Raw genomic sequence first — 21821 nt, forward strand, 5'->3', positions numbered from 1 at the left:
AAATAGAAGCTGTTCAACAGTCTGATGGTCTGGAAATAGAAGCTGTTTAACAGTCTGATGGTCTGGTAATAGAAGTTGTTCAACAGTCTGATGGTCTGGTAATAGAAGCTGTTCAACAGTCTGATGGTCTGGTAATAGAAGCTGTTCAATAGTCTGATGGTCTGGTAATAGAAGGTGTCCAACAGTCTGATGGTCTGGTAATAGAAGCTGTTCAACAGTCTGATGGTCTGGTAATAGAAGCTGTTCAATAGTCTGATGGTAATAGAAGCTGTCCAACAGTCTGATGGTAATAGAAGGTGTCCAACAGTCTGATGGTAATAGAAGCTGTTCAACAGTCTGATGGTAATAGAAGGTGTCCAACAGTCTGATGGTAATAGAAGCTGTTCAACAGTCTGATGGTCTGGTAATAGAAGCTGTTCAACAGTTTGATGGTAATAGAAGCTGTTCAACAGTCTGATGGTAATAGAAGCTGTTCAACAGTCTGATGGTCTGGTAATAGAAGCTGTTCAACAGTCTGATGGTCTGGTAATAGAAGCTGTTCAACAGTCTGATGGTCTGGTAATAGAAGCTGTTCAACAGTCTGATGGTAATAGAAGCTGTTCAACAGTCTGATGGTCTGGTAATAGAAGCTGTTCAACAGTCTGATGGTCTGGTAATAGAAGCTGTTTAACAGTCTGATGGTCTGGAAATAGAAGCTGTTCAACAGTCTAATGGTCTGGTAATAGAAGCTGTTCAACAGTCTGATGGTCTGGTAATAGAAGCTGTTCAACAGTCTGATGGTCTGGTAATAGAAGTTGTTCAACAGTCTGATGGTCTGGTAATATAAGCTGTTCAACAGTCTGATGGTCTGGTAATAGAAGCTGTTCAACAGTCTGATGGTCTGGTAATAGAAGTTGTTCAACAGTCTGATGGTCTGGTAATAGAAGCTGTTCAACAGTCTGATGGTCTGGTAATAGAAGCTGTTCAACAGTCTGATGGTCTGGAAATAGAAGCTGTTCAACAGTCTGATGGTCTGGAAATAGAAGCTGTTTAACAGTCTGATGGTCTGGTAATAGAAGTTGTTCAACAGTCTGATGGTCTGGTAATAGAAGCTGTTCAACAGTCTGATGGTCTGGTAATAGAAGCTGTTCAATAGTCTGATGGTCTGGTAATAGAAGGTGTCCAACAGTCTGATGGTCTGGTAATAGAAGCTGTTCAACAGTCTGATGGTCTGGTAATAGAAGCTGTTCAACAGTCTGATGGTCTGGTAATAGAAGCTGTTCAACAGTCTGATGGTAATAGAAGCTGTTCAACAGTCTGATGGTCTGGTAATAGAAGCTGTTCAACAGTTTGATGGTAATAGAAGCTGTTCAACAGTCTGATGGTCTGGTAATAGAAGCTGTTCAACAGTCTGATGGTCTGGTAATAGAAGCTGTTCAACAGTCTGATGGTCTGGTAATAGAAGCTGTTCAACAGTCTGATGGTAATAGAAGCTGTTCAACAGTCTGATGGTCTGGTAATAGAAGCTGTTCAACAGTCTGATGGTCTGGTAATAGAAGCTGTTTAACAGTCTGATGGTCTGGAAATAGAAGCTGTTCAACAGTCTGATGGTCTGGTAATAGAAGCTGTTCAACAGTCTGATGGTCTGGTAATAGAAGCTGTTCAACAGTCTGATGGTCTGGTAATAGAAGCTGTTCAACAGTCTGATGGTCTGGTAATAGAAGCTGTTCAACAGTCTGATGGTCTGGTAATTTTACATTTACATTTAAGTCATTTAGCAGACGCTCTTATCCAGAGCGACTTACAAGTTGGTGCATTCACCTTATGATGTCCAGTGGAACAACCACTTTACAATAATGCATCTAACTCTAATGGGGGGGGGGGGGTTTAGAAGGATTACTTTATCCTATCCTAGGTATTCCTTAAAGAGGTGGGGTTTCAGGTGTCTCCGGAAGGTGGTGATTGATTCCGCTGACCTGGCGTCGTGGGGGAGTTTGTTCCACCATTGGGGTGCCAGAGCAGCGAACAGTTTTGACTGGGCTGAGCGGGAGCTGTACTTCCTCAGAGGTAGGGAGGCGAGCAGGCCAGAGGTGGATGAACGCAGTGCCCTTGTTTGGGTGTAGGGCCTGATCAGAGCCTGAAGGTACGGAGGTGCCGTTCCCCTCACAGCTCCGTAGGCAAGCACCATGGTCTTGTAGCGGATGCGAGCTTCAACTGGAAGCCAGTGGAGAGAGCGGAGGAGCGGGGTGACGTGAGAGAACTTGGGAAGGTAATAGAAGCTGTTCAACAGTCTGATGGTCTGGTAATAGAAGTTGTTAAACAGTCTGATGGTCTGGTAATAGAAGCTGTTCAACAGTCTGATGGTCTGGTAATAGAAGCTGTTCAACAGTCTGATGGTCTGGTAATAGAAGTTGTTCAACAGTCTGATGGTCTGGTAATATAAGCTGTTCAACAGTCTGATGGTCTGGTAATAGAAGCTGTTCAACAGTCTGATGGTCTGGTAATAGAAGCTGTTCAACAGTCTGATGGTCTGGAAATAGAAGCTGTTCAACAGTCTGATGTTGTGGTAATAGAAGTTGTTCAACAGTCTGATGGTCTGGAAATAGAAGCTGTTCAACAGTCTGATGGTCTGGAAATAGAAGCTGTTTAACAGTCTGATGGTCTGGTAATAGAAGTTGTTCAACAGTCTGATGGTCTGGTAATAGAAGCTGTTCAACAGTCTGATGGTCTGTTGATAGAAGCTGTCCAACAGTCTGATGGTCTGGTAATAGAAGTTCTTCAACAGTCTGATGGTCTGGTAATAGAAGCTGTTCAACAGTCTGATGGTCTGGTAATAGAAGTTGTTCAACAGTCTGATGGTCTGGTAATAGAAGTTGTTCAACAGTCTGATGGTCTGGTGATAGAAGCTGTCCAACAGTCTGATGGTCTGGTAATAGAAGTTGTTCAACAGTCTGATGGTCTGGTAATAGAAGCTGTTCAACAGTCTGATGGTCTGGTAATATAAGCTGTTCAACAGTCTGATGGTCTGGTAATAGAAGCTGTTCAACAGTCTGATGGTAATAGAAGCTGTTCAACAGTCTGATGGTCTGGTAATAGAAGCTGTTCAACAGTCTGATGGTCTGGTAATATAAGCTGTTCAACAGTCTGATGGTCTGGTAATAGAAGCTGTTCAACAGTCTGATGGTAATAGAAGCTGTTCAACAGTCTGATGGTCTGGTAATAGAAGCTGTTCAACAGTCTAATGGTCTGGTAATAGAAGCTGTTCAACAGTCTGATGGTCTGGTAATAGAAGCTGTTCAACAGTCTGATGGTCTGGTAATAGAAGTTGTTCAACAGTCTGATGGTCTGGTAATATAAGCTGTTCAACAGTCTGATGGTCTGGTAATAGAAGCTGTTCAACAGTCTGATGGTCTGGTAATAGAAGCTGTTCAACAGTCTGATGGTCTGGTAATAGAAGCTGTTCAACAGTCTGATGGTCTGGTAATAGAAGCTGTTCAACAGTCTGATGGTCTGGTAATAGAAGTTGTTCAACAGTCTGATGGTCTGGAAATAGAAGCTGTTCAACAGTCTGATGGTCTGGAAATAGAAGCTGTTCAACAGTCTGATGGTCTGGAAATAGAAGCTGTTCAACAGTCTGATGTTCTGGTAATATAATTTGTTCAACAGTCTGATGGTCTGGTAATAGAAGCTGTTCAACAGTCTGATGGTCTGGTAATAGAAGTTGTTCAACAGTCTGATGGTCTGGAAATAGAAGCTGTTCAACAGTCTAATGGTCTGGTAATAGAAGCTGTTCAACAGTCTGATGGTCTGGTAATAGAAGCTGTTCAACAGTCTGATGGTCTGGTAATAGAAGTTGTTCAACAGTCTGATGGTCTGGTAATATAAGCTGTTCAACAGTCTGATGGTCTGGTAATAGAAGCTGTTCAACAGTCTGATGGTCTGGTAATAGAAGTTGTTCAACAGTCTGATGGTCTGGTAATAGAAGCTGTTCAACAGTCTGATGGTCTGGAAATAGAAGCTGTTCAACAGTCTGATGGTCTGGAAATAGAAGCTGTTTAACAGTCTGATGGTCTGGTAATAGAAGTTGTTCAACAGTCTGATGGTCTGCTAATAGAAGCTGTTCAACAGTCTGATGGTCTGGTAATAGAAGCTGTTCAATAGTCTGATGGTCTGGTAATAGAAGGTGTCCAACAGTCTGATGGTCTGGTAATAGAAGCTGTTCAACAGTCTGATGGTCTGGTAATAGAAGCTGTTCAATAGTCTGATGGTAATAGAAGCTGTCCAACAGTCTGATGGTAATAGAAGGTGTCCAACAGTCTGATGGTAATAGAAGCTGTTCAACAGTCTGATGGTAATAGAAGGTGTCCAACAGTCTGATGGTAATAGAAGCTGTTCAACAGTCTGATGGTCTGGTAATAGAAGCTGTTCAACAGTTTGATGGTAATAGAAGCTGTTCAACAGTCTGATGGTAATAGAAGCTGTTCAACAGTCTGATGGTAATAGAAGCTGTTCAACAGTCTGATGGTAATAGAAGCTGTTCAACAGTCTGATTGTAATAGAAGCTGTTCAACAGTCTGATGGTCTGGTAATAGAAGCTGTTCAACAGTCTGATGGTCTGGTAATATAAGCTGTTCAACAGTCTGATGTTCTGGTAATAGAATTTGTTCAACAGTCTGATGGTCTGGTAATAGAAGCTGTTCAACAGTCTGATGGTCTGGTAATAGAAGTTGTTCAACAGTCTGATGGTCTGGAAATAGAAGCTGTTCAACAGTCTAATGGTCTGGTAATAGAAGCTGTTCAACAGTCTGATGGTCTGGTAATAGAAGCTGTTCAACAGTCTGATGGTCTGGTAATAGAAGTTGTTCAACAGTCTGATGGTCTGGTAATATAAGCTGTTCAACAGTCTGATAGTCTGGTAATAGAAGCTGTTCAACAGTCTGATGGTCTGGTAATAGAAGTTGTTCAACAGTCTGATGGTCTGGTAATAGAAGCTGTTCAACAGTCTGATGGTCTGGTAATAGAAGCTGTTCAACAGTCTGATGGTCTGGAAATAGAAGCTGTTCAACAGTCTGATGGTCTGGAAATAGAAGCTGTTTAACAGTCTGATGGTCTGGTAATAGAAGTTGTTCAACAGTCTGATGGTCTGGTAATAGAAGCTGTTCAACAGTCTGATGGTCTGGTAATAGAAGCTGTTCAATAGTCTGATGGTCTGGTAATAGAAGGTGTCCAACAGTCTGATGGTCTGGTAATAGAAGCTGTTCAACAGTCTGATGGTCTGGTAATAGAAGCTGTTCAATAGTCTGATGGTAATAGAAGCTGTCCAACAGTCTGATGGTAATAGAAGGTGTCCAACAGTCTGATGGTAATAGAAGCTGTTCAACAGTCTGATGGTAATAGAAGGTGTCCAACAGTCTGATGGTAATAGAAGCTGTTCAACAGTCTGATGGTCTGGTAATAGAAGCTGTTCAACAGTTTGATGGTAATAGAAGCTGTTCAACAGTCTGATGGTAATAGAAGCTGTTCAACAGTCTGATGGTCTGGTAATAGAAGCTGTTCAACAGTCTGATGGTCTGGTAATAGAAGCTGTTCAACAGTCTGATGGTCTGGTAATAGAAGCTGTTCAACAGTCTGATGGTAATAGAAGCTGTTCAACAGTCTGATGGTCTGGTAATAGAAGCTGTTCAACAGTCTGATGGTCTGGTAATAGAAGCTGTTTAACAGTCTGATGGTCTGGAAATAGAAGCTGTTCAACAGTCTAATGGTCTGGTAATAGAAGCTGTTCAACAGTCTGATGGTCTGGTAATAGAAGCTGTTCAACAGTCTGATGGTCTGGTAATAGAAGTTGTTCAACAGTCTGATGGTCTGGTAATATAAGCTGTTCAACAGTCTGATGGTCTGGTAATAGAAGCTGTTCAACAGTCTGATGGTCTGGTAATAGAAGTTGTTCAACAGTCTGATGGTCTGGTAATAGAAGCTGTTCAACAGTCTGATGGTCTGGTAATAGAAGCTGTTCAACAGTCTGATGGTCTGGAAATAGAAGCTGTTCAACAGTCTGATGGTCTGGAAATAGAAGCTGTTTAACAGTCTGATGGTCTGGTAATAGAAGTTGTTCAACAGTCTGATGGTCTGGTAATAGAAGCTGTTCAACAGTCTGATGGTCTGGTAATAGAAGCTGTTCAATAGTCTGATGGTCTGGTAATAGAAGGTGTCCAACAGTCTGATGGTCTGGTAATAGAAGCTGTTCAACAGTCTGATGGTCTGGTAATAGAAGCTGTTCAATAGTCTGATGGTAATAGAAGCTGTCCAACAGTCTGATGGTAATAGAAGGTGTCCAACAGTCTGATGGTAATAGAAGCTGTTCAACAGTCTGATGGTAATAGAAGGTGTCCAACAGTCTGATGGTAATAGAAGCTGTTCAACAGTCTGATGGTCTGGTAATAGAAGCTGTTCAACAGTTTGATGGTAATAGAAGCTGTTCAACAGTCTGATGGTCTGGTAATAGAAGCTGTTCAACAGTCTGATGGTCTGGTAATAGAAGCTGTTCAACAGTCTGATGGTCTGGTAATAGAAGCTGTTCAACAGTCTGATGGTAATAGAAGCTGTTCAACAGTCTGATGGTCTGGTAATAGAAGCTGTTCAACAGTCTGATGGTCTGGTAATAGAAGCTGTTTAACAGTCTGATGGTCTGGAAATAGAAGCTGTTCAACAGTCTGATGGTCTGGTAATAGAAGCTGTTCAACAGTCTGATGGTCTGGTAATAGAAGCTGTTCAACAGTCTGATGGTCTGGTAATAGAAGCTGTTCAACAGTCTGATGGTCTGGTAATAGAAGCTGTTCAACAGTCTGATGGTCTGGTAATTTTACATTTACATTTAAGTCATTTAGCAGACGCTCTTATCCAGAGCGACTTACAAGTTGGTGCATTCACCTTATGATGTCCAGTGGAACAACCACTTTACAATAATGCATCTAACTCTAATGGGGGGGGGGGGGGTTTAGAAGGATTACTTTATCCTATCCTAGGTATTCCTTAAAGAGGTGGGGTTTCAGGTGTCTCCGGAAGGTGGTGATTGATTCCGCTGACCTGGCGTCGTGGGGGAGTTTGTTCCACCATTGGGGTGCCAGAGCAGCGAACAGTTTTGACTGGGCTGAGCGGGAGCTGTACTTCCTCAGAGGTAGGGAGGCGAGCAGGCCAGAGGTGGATGAACGCAGTGCCCTTGTTTGGGTGTAGGGCCTGATCAGAGCCTGAAGGTACGGAGGTGCCGTTCCCCTCACAGCTCCGTAGGCAAGCACCATGGTCTTGTAGCGGATGCGAGCTTCAACTGGAAGCCAGTGGAGAGAGCGGAGGAGCGGGGTGACGTGAGAGAACTTGGGAAGGTAATAGAAGCTGTTCAACAGTCTGATGGTCTGGTAATAGAAGTTGTTAAACAGTCTGATGGTCTGGTAATAGAAGCTGTTCAACAGTCTGATGGTCTGGTAATAGAAGCTGTTCAACAGTCTGATGGTCTGGTAATAGAAGTTGTTCAACAGTCTGATGGTCTGGTAATATAAGCTGTTCAACAGTCTGATGGTCTGGTAATAGAAGCTGTTCAACAGTCTGATGGTCTGGTAATAGAAGCTGTTCAACAGTCTGATGGTCTGGAAATAGAAGCTGTTCAACAGTCTGATGTTGTGGTAATAGAAGTTGTTCAACAGTCTGATGGTCTGGAAATAGAAGCTGTTCAACAGTCTGATGGTCTGGAAATAGAAGCTGTTTAACAGTCTGATGGTCTGGTAATAGAAGTTGTTCAACAGTCTGATGGTCTGGTAATAGAAGCTGTTCAACAGTCTGATGGTCTGTTGATAGAAGCTGTCCAACAGTCTGATGGTCTGGTAATAGAAGTTCTTCAACAGTCTGATGGTCTGGTAATAGAAGCTGTTCAACAGTCTGATGGTCTGGTAATAGAAGTTGTTCAACAGTCTGATGGTCTGGTAATAGAAGTTGTTCAACAGTCTGATGGTCTGGTGATAGAAGCTGTCCAACAGTCTGATGGTCTGGTAATAGAAGTTGTTCAACAGTCTGATGGTCTGGTAATAGAAGCTGTTCAACAGTCTGATGGTCTGGTAATATAAGCTGTTCAACAGTCTGATGGTCTGGTAATAGAAGCTGTTCAACAGTCTGATGGTAATAGAAGCTGTTCAACAGTCTGATGGTCTGGTAATAGAAGCTGTTCAACAGTCTGATGGTCTGGTAATATAAGCTGTTCAACAGTCTGATGGTCTGGTAATAGAAGCTGTTCAACAGTCTGATGGTAATAGAAGCTGTTCAACAGTCTGATGGTCTGGTAATAGAAGCTGTTCAACAGTCTAATGGTCTGGTAATAGAAGCTGTTCAACAGTCTGATGGTCTGGTAATAGAAGCTGTTCAACAGTCTGATGGTCTGGTAATAGAAGTTGTTCAACAGTCTGATGGTCTGGTAATATAAGCTGTTCAACAGTCTGATGGTCTGGTAATAGAAGCTGTTCAACAGTCTGATGGTCTGGTAATAGAAGCTGTTCAACAGTCTGATGGTCTGGTAATAGAAGCTGTTCAACAGTCTGATGGTCTGGTAATAGAAGCTGTTCAACAGTCTGATGGTCTGGTAATAGAAGTTGTTCAACAGTCTGATGGTCTGGAAATAGAAGCTGTTCAACAGTCTGATGGTCTGGAAATAGAAGTTGTTCAACAGTCTGATGGTCTGGAAATAGAAGCTGTTCAACAGTCTGATGTTCTGGTAATAGAATTTGTTCAACAGTCTGATGGTCTGGTAATAGAAGCTGTTCAACAGTCTGATGGTCTGGTAATAGAAGTTGTTCAACAGTCTGATGGTCTGGAAATAGAAGCTGTTCAACAGTCTAATGGTCTGGTAATAGAAGCTGTTCAACAGTCTGATGGTCTGGTAATAGAAGCTGTTCAACAGTCTGATGGTCTGGTAATAGAAGTTGTTCAACAGTCTGATGGTCTGGTAATATAAGCTGTTCAACAGTCTGATGGTCTGGTAATAGAAGCTGTTCAACAGTCTGATGGTCTGGTAATAGAAGTTGTTCAACAGTCTGATGGTCTGGTAATAGAAGCTGTTCAACAGTCTGATGGTCTGGAAATAGAAGCTGTTCAACAGTCTGATGGTCTGGAAATAGAAGCTGTTTAACAGTCTGATGGTCTGGTAATAGAAGTTGTTCAACAGTCTGATGGTCTGCTAATAGAAGCTGTTCAACAGTCTGATGGTCTGGTAATAGAAGCTGTTCAATAGTCTGATGGTCTGGTAATAGAAGGTGTCCAACAGTCTGATGGTCTGGTAATAGAAGCTGTTCAACAGTCTGATGGTCTGGTAATAGAAGCTGTTCAATAGTCTGATGGTAATAGAAGCTGTCCAACAGTCTGATGGTAATAGAAGGTGTCCAACAGTCTGATGGTAATAGAAGCTGTTCAACAGTCTGATGGTAATAGAAGGTGTCCAACAGTCTGATGGTAATAGAAGCTGTTCAACAGTCTGATGGTCTGGTAATAGAAGCTGTTCAACAGTTTGATGGTAATAGAAGCTGTCCAACAGTCTGATGGTAATAGAAGCTGTTCAACAGTCTGATGGTAATAGAAGCTGTTCAACAGTCTGATGGTAATAGAAGCTGTTCAACAGTCTGATTGTAATAGAAGCTGTTCAACAGTCTGATGGTCTGGTAATAGAAGCTGTTCAACAGTCTGATGGTCTGGTAATATAAGCTGTTCAACAGTCTGATGGTCTGGAAATAGAAGCTGTTCAACAGTCTGATGGTCTGGTAATAGAAGCTGTTCAACAGTCTGATGGTCTGGTAATAGAAGCTGTTCAACAGTCTGATGGTCTGGTAATAGAAGTTGTTCAACAGTCTGATGGTCTGGTAATATAAGCTGTTCAACAGTCTGATGGTCTGGAAATAGAAGCTGTTCAACAGTCTGATGGTCTGGTAATAGAAGCTGTTCAACAGTCTGATGGTCTGGTAATAGAAGCTGTTCAACAGTCTGATGGTCTGGTAATAGAAGCTGTTCAACAGTCTGATGGTCTGGTAATAGAAGCTGTTCAACAGTCTGATGGTCTGGTAATTTTACATTTACATTTAAGTCATTTAGCAGACGCTCTTATCCAGAGCGACTTACAAGTTGGTGCATTCACCTTATGATGTCCAGTGGAACAACCACTTTACAATAATGCATCTAACTCTAAGGGGGGGGGGGGGGTTTAGAAGGATTACTTTATCCTATCCTAGGTATTCCTTAAAGAGGTGGGGTTTCAGGTGTCTCCGGAAGGTGGTGATTGATTCCGCTGACCTGGCGTCGTGGGGGAGTTTGTTCCACCATTGGGGTGCCAGAGCAGCGAACAGTTTTGACTGGGCTGAGCGGGAGCTGTACTTCCTCAGAGGTAGGGAGGCGAGCAGGCCAGAGGTGGATGAACGCAGTGCCCTTGTTTGGGTGTAGGGCCTGATCAGAGCCTGAAGGTACGGAGGTGCCGTTCCCCTCACAGCTCCGTAGGCAAGCACCATGGTCTTGTAGCGGATGCGAGCTTCAACTGGAAGCCAGTGGAGAGAGCGGAGGAGCGGGGTGACGTGAGAGAACTTGGGAAGGTAATAGAAGCTGTTCAACAGTCTGATGGTCTGGTAATAGAAGTTGTTAAACAGTCTGATGGTCTGGTAATAGAAGCTGTTCAACAGTCTGATGGTCTGGTAATAGAAGCTGTTCAACAGTCTGATGGTCTGGTAATAGAAGTTGTTCAACAGTCTGATGGTCTGGTAATATAAGCTGTTCAACAGTCTGATGGTCTGGTAATAGAAGCTGTTCAACAGTCTGATGGTCTGGTAATAGAAGCTGTTCAACAGTCTGATGGTCTGGAAATAGAAGCTGTTCAACAGTCTGATGTTGTGGTAATAGAAGTTGTTCAACAGTCTGATGGTCTGGAAATAGAAGCTGTTCAACAGTCTGATGGTCTGGAAATAGAAGCTGTTTAACAGTCTGATGGTCTGGTAATAGAAGTTGTTCAACAGTCTGATGGTCTGGTAATAGAAGCTGTTCAACAGTCTGATGGTCTGTTGATAGAAGCTGTCCAACAGTCTGATGGTCTGGTAATAGAAGGTGTCCAACAGTCTGATGGTAATAGAAGCTGTTCAACAGTCTGATGGTAATAGAAGGTGTCCAACAGTCTGATGGTAATAGAAGCTGTTCAACAGTCTGATGGTCTGGTAATAGAAGCTGTTCAACAGTTTGATGGTAATAGAAGCTGTTCAACAGTCTGATGGTAATAGAAGCTGTTCAACAGTCTGATGGTCTGGTAATAGAAGCTGTTCAACAGTCTGATGGTCTGGTAATAGAAGCTGTTCAACAGTCTGATGGTCTGGTAATAGAAGCTGTTCAACAGTCTGATGGTAATAGAAGCTGTTCAACAGTCTGATGGTCTGGTAATAGAAGCTGTTCAACAGTCTGATGGTCTGGTAATAGAAGCTGTTTAACAGTCTGATGGTCTGGAAATAGAAGCTGTTCAACAGTCTAATGGTCTGGTAATAGAAGCTGTTCAACAGTCTGATGGTCTGGTAATAGAAGCTGTTCAACAGTCTGATGGTCTGGTAATAGAAGTTGTTCAACAGTCTGATGGTCTGGTAATATAAGCTGTTCAACAGTCTGATGGTCTGGTAATAGAAGCTGTTCAACAGTCTGATGGTCTGGTAATAGAAGTTGTTCAACAGTCTGATGGTCTGGTAATAGAAGCTGTTCAACAGTCTGATGGTCTGGTAATAGAAGCTGTTCAACAGTCTGATGGTCTGGAAATAGAAGCTGTTCAACAGTCTGATGGTCTGGAAATAGAAGCTGTTTAACAGTCTGATGGTCTGGTAATAGAAGTTGTTCAACAGTCTGATGGTCTGGTAATAGAAGCTGTTCAACAGTCTGATGGTCTGGTAATAGAAGCTGTTCAATAGTCTGATGGTCTGGTAATAGAAGGTGTCCAACAGTCTGATGGTCTGGTAATAGAAGCTGTTCAACAGTCTGATGGTCTGGTAATAGAAGCTGTTCAATAGTCTGATGGTAATAGAAGCTGTCCAACAGTCTGATGGTAATAGAAGGTGTCCAACAGTCTGATGGTAATAGAAGCTGTTCAACAGTCTGATGGTAATAGAAGGTGTCCAACAGTCTGATGGTAATAGAAGCTGTTCAACAGTCTGATGGTCTGGTAATAGAAGCTGTTCAACAGTTTGATGGTAATAGAAGCTGTTCAACAGTCTGATGGTAATATAAGCTGTTCAACAGTCTGATGGTCTGGTAATAGAAGCTGTTCAACAGTCTGATGGTCTGGTAATAGAAGCTGTTCAACAGTCTGATGGTCTGGTAATAGAAGCTGTTCAACAGTCTGATGGTAATAGAAGCTGTTCAACAGTCTGATGGTCTGGTAATAGAAGCTGTTCAACAGTCTGATGGTCTGGTAATAGAAGCTGTTTAACAGTCTGATGGTCTGGAAATAGAAGCTGTTCAACAGTCTGATGGTCTGGTAATAGAAGCTGTTCAACAGTCTGATGGTCTGGTAATAGAAGCTGTTCAACAGTCTGATGGTCTGGTAATAGAAGCTGTTCAACAGTCTGATGGTCTGGTAATAGAAGCTGTTCAACAGTCTGATGGTCTGGTAATTTTACATTTACATTTAAGTCATTTAGCAGACGCTCTTATCCAGAGCGACTTACAAGTTGGTGCATTCACCTTATGATGTCCAGTGGAACAACCACTTTACAATAATGCATCTAACTCTAATGGGGGGGGGGGGGTTTAGAAGGATTACTTTATCCTATCCTAGGTATTCCTTAAAGAGGTGGGGTTTCAGGTGTCTCCGGAAGGTGGTGATTGATTCCGCTGACCTGGCGTCGTGGGGGAGTTTGTTCCACCATTGGGGTGCCAGAGCAGCGAACAGTTTTGACTGGGCTGAGCGGGAGCTGTACTTCCTCAGAGGTAGGGAGGCGAGCAGGCCAGAGGTGGATGAACGCAGTGCCCTTGTTTGGGTGTAGGGCCTGATCAGAGCCTGAAGGTACGGAGGTGCCGTTCCCCTCACAGCTCCGTAGGCAAGCACCATGGTCTTGTAGCGGATGCGAGCTTCAACTGGAAGCCAGTGGAGAGAGCGGAGGAGCGGGGTGACGTGAGAGAACTTGGGAAGGTAATAGAAGCTGTTCAACAGTCTGATGGTCTGGTAATAGAAGTTGTTAAACAGTCTGATGGTCTGGTAATAGAAGCTGTTCAACAGTCTGATGGTCTGGTAATAGAAGCTGTTCAACAGTCTGATGGTCTGGTAATAGAAGTTGTTCAACAGTCTGATGGTCTGGTAATATAAGCTGTTCAACAGTCTGATGGTCTGGTAATAGAAGCTGTTCAACAGTCTGATGGTCTGGTAATAGAAGCTGTTCAACAGTCTGATGGTCTGGAAATAGAAGCTGTTCAACAGTCTGATGTTGTGGTAATAGAAGTTGTTCAACAGTCTGATGGTCTGGAAATAGAAGCTGTTCAACAGTCTGATGGTCTGGAAATAGAAGCTGTTTAACAGTCTGATGGTCTGGTAATAGAAGTTGTTCAACAGTCTGATGGTCTGGTAATAGAAGCTGTTCAACAGTCTGATGGTCTGTTGATAGAAGCTGTCCAACAGTCTGATGGTCTGGTAATAGAAGTTCTTCAACAGTCTGATGGTCTGGTAATAGAAGCTGTTCAACAGTCTGATGGTCTGGTAATAGAAGTTGTTCAACAGTCTGATGGTCTGGTAATAGAAGTTGTTCAACAGTCTGATGGTCTGGTGATAGAAGCTGTCCAACAGTCTGATGGTCTGGTAATAGAAGTTGTTCAACAGTCTGATGGTCTGGTAATAGAAGCTGTTCAACAGTCTGATGGTCTGGTAATATAAGCTGTTCAACAGTCTGATGGTCTGGTAATAGAAGCTGTTCAACAGTCTGATGGTAATAGAAGCTGTTCAACAGTCTGATGGTCTGGTAATAGAAGCTGTTCAACAGTCTGATGGTCTGGTAATATAAGCTGTTCAACAGTCTGATGGTCTGGTAATAGAAGCTGTTCAACAGTCTGATGGTAATAGAAGCTGTTCAACAGTCTGATGGTCTGGTAATAGAAGCTGTTCAACAGTCTAATGGTCTGGTAATAGAAGCTGTTCAACAGTCTGATGGTCTGGTAATAGAAGCTGTTCAACAGTCTGATGGTCTGGTAATAGAAGTTGTTCAACAGTCTGATGGTCTGGTAATATAAGCTGTTCAACAGTCTGATGGTCTGGTAATAGAAGCTGTTCAACAGTCTGATGGTCTGGTAATAGAAGCTGTTCAACAGTCTGATGGTCTGGTAATAGAAGCTGTTCAACAGTCTGATGGTCTGGTAATAGAAGCTGTTCAACAGTCTGATGGTCTGGTAATAGAAGTTGTTCAACAGTCTGATGGTCTGGAAATAGAAGCTGTTCAACAGTCTGATGGTCTGGAAATAGAAGCTGTTCAACAGTCTGATGGTCTGGAAATAGAAGCTGTTCAACAGTCTGATGTTCTGGTAATAGAATTTGTTCAACAGTCTGATGGTCTGGTAATAGAAGCTGTTCAACAGTCTGATGGTCTGGTAATAGAAGCTGTTCAACAGTCTGATGGTCTGGAAATAGAAGTTGTTCAACAGTCTGATGGTCTGGTAATAGAAGCTGTTCAACAGTCTGATGGTCTGGTAATAGAAGCTGTTCAACAGTCTGATGGTCTGGTAATAGAAGTTGTTCAACAGTCTGATGGTCTGGTAATATAAGCTGTTCAACAGTCTGATGGTCTGGTAATAGAAGCTGTTCAACAGTCTGATGGTCTGGTAATAGAAGCTGTTCAACAGTCTGATGGTAATAGAAGCTGTTCAACAGTCTGATGGTCTGGTAATAGAAGCTGTTCAACAGTCTGATGGTCTGGTAATATAAGCTGTTCAACAGTCTGATGGTCTGGTAATAGAAGCTGTTCAACAGTCTGATGGTAATAGAAGCTGTTCAACAGTCTGATGGTCTGGTAATAGAAGCTGTTCAACAGTCTAATGGTCTGGTAATAGAAGCTGTTCAACAGTCTGATGGTCTGGTAATAGAAGCTGTTCAACAGTCTGATGGTCTGGTAATAGAAGTTGTTCAACAGTCTGATGGTCTGGTAATATAAGCTGTTCAACAGTCTGATGGTCTGGTAATAGAAGCTGTTCAACAGTCTGATGGTCTGGTAATATAAGCTGTTCAACAGTCTGATGGTCTGGTAATAGAAGCTGTTCAACAGTCTGATGGTCTGGTAATAGAAGTTGTTCAACAGTCTGATGGTCTGGTAATAGAAGCTGTTCAACAGTCTGATGGTCTGGTAATAGAAGCTGTTCAACAGTCTGATGGTCTGGAAATAGAAGCTGTTCAACAGTCTGATGGTCTGGAAATAGAAGCTGTTTAACAGTCTGATGGTCTGGTAATAGAAGTTGTTCAACAGTCTGATGGTCTGGTAATAGAAGCTGTTCAACAGTCTGATGGTCTGGTAATAGAAGCTGTTCAATAGTCTGATGGTCTGGTAATAGAAGGTGTCCAACAGTCTGATGGTCTGGTAATAGAAGCTGTTCAACAGTCTGATGGTCTGGTAATAGAAGCTGTTCAATAGTCTGATGGTAATAGAAGCTGTCCAACAGTCTGATGGTAATAGAAGGTGTCCAACAGTCTGATGGTAATAGAAGCTGTTCAACAGTCTGATGGTAATAGAAGGTGTCCAACAGTCTGATGGTAATAGAAGCTGTTCAACAGTCTGATGGTCTGGTAATAGAAGCTGTTCAACAGTTTGATGGTAATAGAAGCTGTTCAACAGTCTGATGGTAATATAAGCTGTTCAACAGTCTGATGGTCTGGTAATAGAAGCTGTTCAACAGTCTGATGGTCTGGTAATAGAAGCTGTTCAACAGTCTGATGGTCTGGTAATAGAAGCTGTTCAACAGTCTGATGGTAATAGAAGCTGTTCAACAGTCTGATGGTCTGGTAATAGAAGCTGTTCAACAGTCTGATGGTCTGGTAATAGAAGCTGTTTAACAGTCTGATGGTCTGGAAATAGAAGCTGTTCAACAGTCTGATGGTCTGGTAATAGAAGCTGTTCAACAGTCTGATGGTCTGGTAATAGAAGCTGTTCAACAGTCTGATGGTCTGGTAATAGAAGCTGTTCAACAGTCTGATGGTCTGGTAATAGAAGCTGTTCAACAGTCTGATGGTCTGGTAATTTTACATTTACATTTAAGTCATTTAGCAGACGCTCTTATCCAGAGCGACTTACAAGTTGGTGCATTCACCTTATGATGTCCAGTGGAACAACCACTTTACAATAATGCATCTAACTCTAATGGGGGGGGGGGGGGTTTAGAAGGATTACTTTATCCTATCCTAGGTATTCCTTAAAGAGGTGGGGTTTCAGGTGTCTCCGGAAGGTGGTGATTGATTCCGCTGACCTGGCGTCGTGGGGGAGTTTGTTCCACCATTGGGGTGCCAGAGCAGCGAACAGTTTTGACTGGGCTGAGCGGGAGCTGTACTTCCTCAGAGGTAGGGAGGCGAGCAGGCCAGAGGTGGATGAACGCAGTGCCCTTGTTTGGGTGTAGGGCCTGATCAGAGCCTGAAGGTACGGAGGTGCCGTTCCCCTCACAGCTCCGTAGGCAAGCACCATGGTCTTGTAGCGGATGCGAGCTTCAACTGGAAGCCAGTGGAGAGAGCGGAGGAGCGGGGTGACGTGAGAGAACTTGGGAAGGTAATAGAAGCTGTTCAACAGTCTGATGGTCTGGTAATAGAAGTTGTTAAACAGTCTGATGGTCTGGTAATAGAAGCTGTTCAACAGTCTGATGGTCTGGTAATAGAAGCTGTTCAACAGTCTGATGGTCTGGTAATAGAAGTTGTTCAACAGTCTGATGGTCTGGTAATATAAGCTGTTCAACAGTCTGATGGTCTGGTAATAGAAGCTGTTCAACAGTCTGATGGTCTGGTAATAGAAGCTGTTCAACAGTCTGATGGTCTGGAAATAGAAGCTGTTCAACAGTCTGATGTTGTGGTAATAGAAGTTGTTCAACAGTCTGATGGTCTGGAAATAGAAGCTGTTCAACAGTCTGATGGTCTGGAAATAGAAGCTGTTTAACAGTCTGATGGTCTGGTAATAGAAGTTGTTCAACAGTCTGATGGTCTGGTAATAGAAGCTGTTCAACAGTCTGATGGTCTGTTGATAGAAGCTGTCCAACAGTCTGATGGTCTGGTAATAGAAGTTCTTCAACAGTCTGATGGTCTGGTAATAGAAGCTGTTCAACAGTCTGATGGTCTGGTAATAGAAGTTGTTCAACAGTCTGATGGTCTGGTAATAGAAGTTGTTCAACAGTCTGATGGTCTGGTGATAGAAGCTGTCCAACAGTCTGATGGTCTGGTAATAGAAGTTGTTCAACAGTCTGATGGTCTGGTAATAGAAGCTGTTCAACAGTCTGATGGTCTGGTAATATAAGCTGTTCAACAGTCTGATGGTCTGGTAATAGAAGCTGTTCAACAGTCTGATGGTAATAGAAGCTGTTCAACAGTCTGATGGTCTGGTAATAGAAGCTGTTCAACAGTCTGATGGTCTGGTAATATAAGCTGTTCAACAGTCTGATGGTCTGGTAATAGAAGCTGTTCAACAGTCTGATGGTAATAGAAGCTGTTCAACAGTCTGATGGTCTGGTAATAGAAGCTGTTCAACAGTCTAATGGTCTGGTAATAGAAGCTGTTCAACAGTCTGATGGTCTGGTAATAGAAGCTGTTCAACAGTCTGATGGTCTGGTAATAGAAGTTGTTCAACAGTCTGATGGTCTGGTAATATAAGCTGTTCAACAGTCTGATGGTCTGGTAATAGAAGCTGTTCAACAGTCTGATGGTCTGGTAATAGAAGCTGTTCAACAGTCTGATGGTCTGGTAATAGAAGCTGTTCAACAGTCTGATGGTCTGGTAATAGAAGCTGTTCAACAGTCTGATGGTCTGGTAATAGAAGTTGTTCAACAGTCTGATGGTCTGGAAATAGAAGCTGTTCAACAGTCTGATGGTCTGGAAATAGAAGTTGTTCAACAGTCTGATGGTCTGGAAATAGAAGCTGTTCAACAGTCTGATGTTCTGGTAATAGAATTTGTTCAACAGTCTGATGGTCTGGTAATAGAAGCTGTTCAACAGTCTGATGGTCTGGTAATAGAAGTTGTTCAACAGTCTGATGGTCTGGAAATAGAAGCTGTTCAACAGTCTAATGGTCTGGTAATAGAAGCTGTTCAACAGTCTGATGGTCTGGTAATAGAAGCTGTTCAACAGTCTGATGGTCTGGTAATAGAAGTTGTTCAACAGTCTGATGGTCTGGTAATATAAGCTGTTCAACAGTCTGATGGTCTGGTAATAGAAGCTGTTCAACAGTCTGATGGTCTGGTAATAGAAGTTGTTCAACAGTCTGATGGTCTGGTAATAGAAGCTGTTCAACAGTCTGATGGTCTGGAAATAGAAGCTGTTCAACAGTCTGATGGTCTGGAAATAGAAGCTGTTTAACAGTCTGATGGTCTGGTAATAGAAGTTGTTCAACAGTCTGATGGTCTGGTAATAGAAGCTGTTCAACAGTCTGATGGTCTGGTAATAGAAGCTGTTCAATAGTCTGATGGTCTGGTAATAGAAGGTGTCCAACAGTCTGATGGTCTGGTAATAGAAGCTGTTCAACAGTCTGATGGTCTGGTAATAGAAGCTGTTCAATAGTCTGATGGTAATAGAAGCTGTCCAACAGTCTGATGGTAATAGAAGGTGTCCAACAGTCTGATGGTAATAGAAGCTGTTCAACAGTCTGATGGTAATAGAAGGTGTCCAACAGTCTGATGGTAATAGAAGCTGTTCAACAGTCTGATGGTCTGGTAATAGAAGCTGTTCAACAGTTTGATGGTAATAGAAGCTGTTCAACAGTCTGATGGTAATAGAAGCTGTTCAACAGTCTGATGGTAATAGAAGCTGTTCAACAGTCTGATGGTAATAGAAGCTGTTCAACAGTCTGATTGTAATAGAAGCTGTTCAACAGTCTGATGGTCTGGTAATAGAAGCTGTTCAACAGTCTGATGGTCTGGTAATATAAGCTGTTCAACAGTCTGATGGTCTGGAAATAGAAGCTGTTCAACAGTCTGATGGTCTGGTAATAGAAGCTGTTCAACAGTCTGATGGTCTGGTAATAGAAGCTGTTCAACAGTCTGATGGTCTGGTAATAGAAGTTGTTCAACAGTCTGATGGTCTGGTAATATAAGCTGTTCAACAGTCTGATGGTCTGGAAATAGAAGCTGTTCAACAGTCTGATGGTCTGGTAATAGAAGCTGTTCAACAGTCTGATGGTCTGGTAATAGAAGCTGTTCAACAGTCTGATGGTCTGGTAATAGAAGCTGTTCAACAGTCTGATGGTCTGGTAATAGAAGCTGTTCAACAGTCTGATGGTCTGGTAATAGAAGCTGTTCAATAGTCTGATGGTAATAGAAGGTGTCCAACAGTCTGATGGTCTGGTAATAGAAGCTGTTCAACAGTCTGATGGTAATAGAAGTTGTTCAACAGTCTGATGGTCTGGTAGTAGAAGCTGTTCAACAGTCTGATGGTAATAGAAGCTGTCCAACAGTCTGATGGTAATGGAAGCTGTCCAACAGTCTGATGGTCTGGTGATAGATATTTTCTAGTCTCTCAGTCCGGGCTTGGATGTACCTGTACTCTCTCTTTCTGTCAGACGGTTGCCGATTGAACAGTCCGTGGCTCGGGTTACTGAGGTCCTTAATGATCTTCTTGGCCTTCCTTTGACACCGAGACTGTAGATGTCCTAGAGGGCAGGCATCGTGCTGCCGGCGATGCTTTGAGCTGACCTAGCCACACTCCGGAGAGCCATGCGTTTGATTGCGGTGCAGTTTCCGTGCCAGGCCGTGATGGAGCCTGACAGAATGCTCTCAATGGTGCATCTGTAGGAGTTTGTGAGGGAAGTTCTTCAGCCACCTGAGGTTCTGGAGGCACTGTTGCACCCTCTTCACCGCAATGTTGGTGTGGTGAGACCATTTCAGGTCTTCCGTGATGTGCATGCTGAGGAACAATAAACTTTTGACCATATCCACTGCGGCCCCGTCGAGGAGGATGGGAGTGTGCTCCCTCTTCTGTCTCCTGTCGTCCATGATCAGCTCCTTAGTTTTGTTGACGTTGAGGAAGAGGTTATTTTCCGCACACCACTCCGCCAGGGCTCTAACCTCCTCCCTGTAGGCTTTCTCATTTTTGTTGGTACATACATACGCTCGCTCACTCACGCACACTGAGAGAAACACAAATACTTACACACACTTGCTTCTTGTGCCAGCATTTTAATGGACAACACCGTTGAGAGTTAGTGTTGTGGTCGTGTTTTGTGCGTTAATGGACATACTGTAACTGGGCCATTGGAAGCAGAATTCAACATTATCTTAGACAAATGTCACTATCAAATCATTTTAAAAAATCCATAGTGGAAACAAAAATTGATATGAGATGTCATGCCCTTTTTGGTCACCTCACACGTTTTCACTTCAACCAAGATACTGTAGGCATTTTATCCCAGAAACTCTCAGATACTTTGCTAGTCTTTTCCATTCATGTAAAATGTATTGTTGTCTGACCCTCCTGCAGGTTTGCACTTTAACCAAGGAGGACAACCGTGCGGTGCGTAACATCCCTGAGGATGAACAGCTCCACGTCCTACCCCTCTATAAGATCTCACAGAGGGATGAGTTTGGCCGTGCCGATGGCCAGTGGGACAAGATCCAGACTGGGGCCCTGCAGGTGCTGTCAGCCTTCCCCAGAGAGGTAGGTTCCTACGCTTTCCTAAGTTTCCCCTAGATGCAGATCTAGGAGCAGCTTCCTCTCATCTAATCCTAACAGTAACCATTAGTGGGGAAAATACGAAACTGACCCAAGAGATCAGCGTCTACTTCACCCTAAATCGGTTCTTACCCTCTGTAGAGAACCAGGAGGCAGGGGCTGTTACACGGGGTTGCCAATCCTCCTCCTGTGCTTACTGGGTATGCAGGCTTTTGTTCCAGCCTTGCTCTAACACACTTGATTCTACTAATCAACTTCCAGTTGCTCACCCCGATGAGGGTTGGTTAGCCTTGCACTCTACGGGATTGAAATGAGTTGGCGTCAAGACCATGCCAATTGGAGAGTTTTGGGTTTGATCTTGCACAAGTCACATCCCACTGGGCAAAATCAACATTGTTTCCATGTCATTTCAACAACAAAAAATCTATGTGATGGTGTTGAATTCTCGTGGAAAACTGATTGGATTTGCAAAAAGTTTTTTTTCAACCAACTTTTAACCTAAATCCATTGACATGGTGAAATTCAACCAAATGTAAATCCAAACCAGACATTGAAATGATGTCTGTGCCCAGTGGGATGTGCTGTATTTGCGTGTTTACTTCAAACCACTTGATAAAAGCTTTTACTAAATGACCATGTTTATATCATCATCAGGTGCGTCTGCTGGCTGAGCCGGTGAAATCAGCCCGTAAGAGGAAGCAGGAGGCCAAGCTGAAGGCCCAGGCTGACAAACAGGCTGCAGCTCAGGACAGGAAGCCTGGACAGAGTCCACTAACCCCGGGCAAGGTCAAGACAGAGAGCACCAACAAAGGTAGAGACCTCTGGTTGGTTGATTTGATGGTTGATTAGTTGGTTGATTGATTGGTTGGTTGGTTGATTGGTTGAATGAATGATTAATCAGTTGGTTGGTAGATACATTTATTTATTAATGATTTACTAATTGATTCATTGATAAATTGGTTGATTGATTTTC

General features: G+C 42.9%; 1 protein-coding gene across 3 annotated transcripts in view; it reads left to right on the forward strand.

Annotated features, from left to right (window-relative positions):
- LOC139562660 (methylcytosine dioxygenase TET3-like) overlaps positions 1–21821 on the forward strand; it is a 110038-nt gene that overhangs the window by 83363 nt on the left and 4854 nt on the right. For all 3 annotated transcript variants that reach the window (XM_071380535.1, XM_071380536.1, XM_071380537.1), the window contains 2 exons: positions 20657–20833; positions 21503–21659. In XM_071380535.1, coding sequence (XP_071236636.1) covers positions 20657–20833; positions 21503–21659 — 334 coding nt within the window. The remainder of the gene's footprint in view (positions 1–20656; positions 20834–21502; positions 21660–21821) is intronic.

Source organism: Salvelinus alpinus, chromosome 32, assembly GCF_045679555.1.
Source record: "Salvelinus alpinus chromosome 32, SLU_Salpinus.1, whole genome shotgun sequence".
Lineage (NCBI taxonomy): Eukaryota > Metazoa > Chordata > Actinopteri > Salmoniformes > Salmonidae > Salvelinus > Salvelinus alpinus.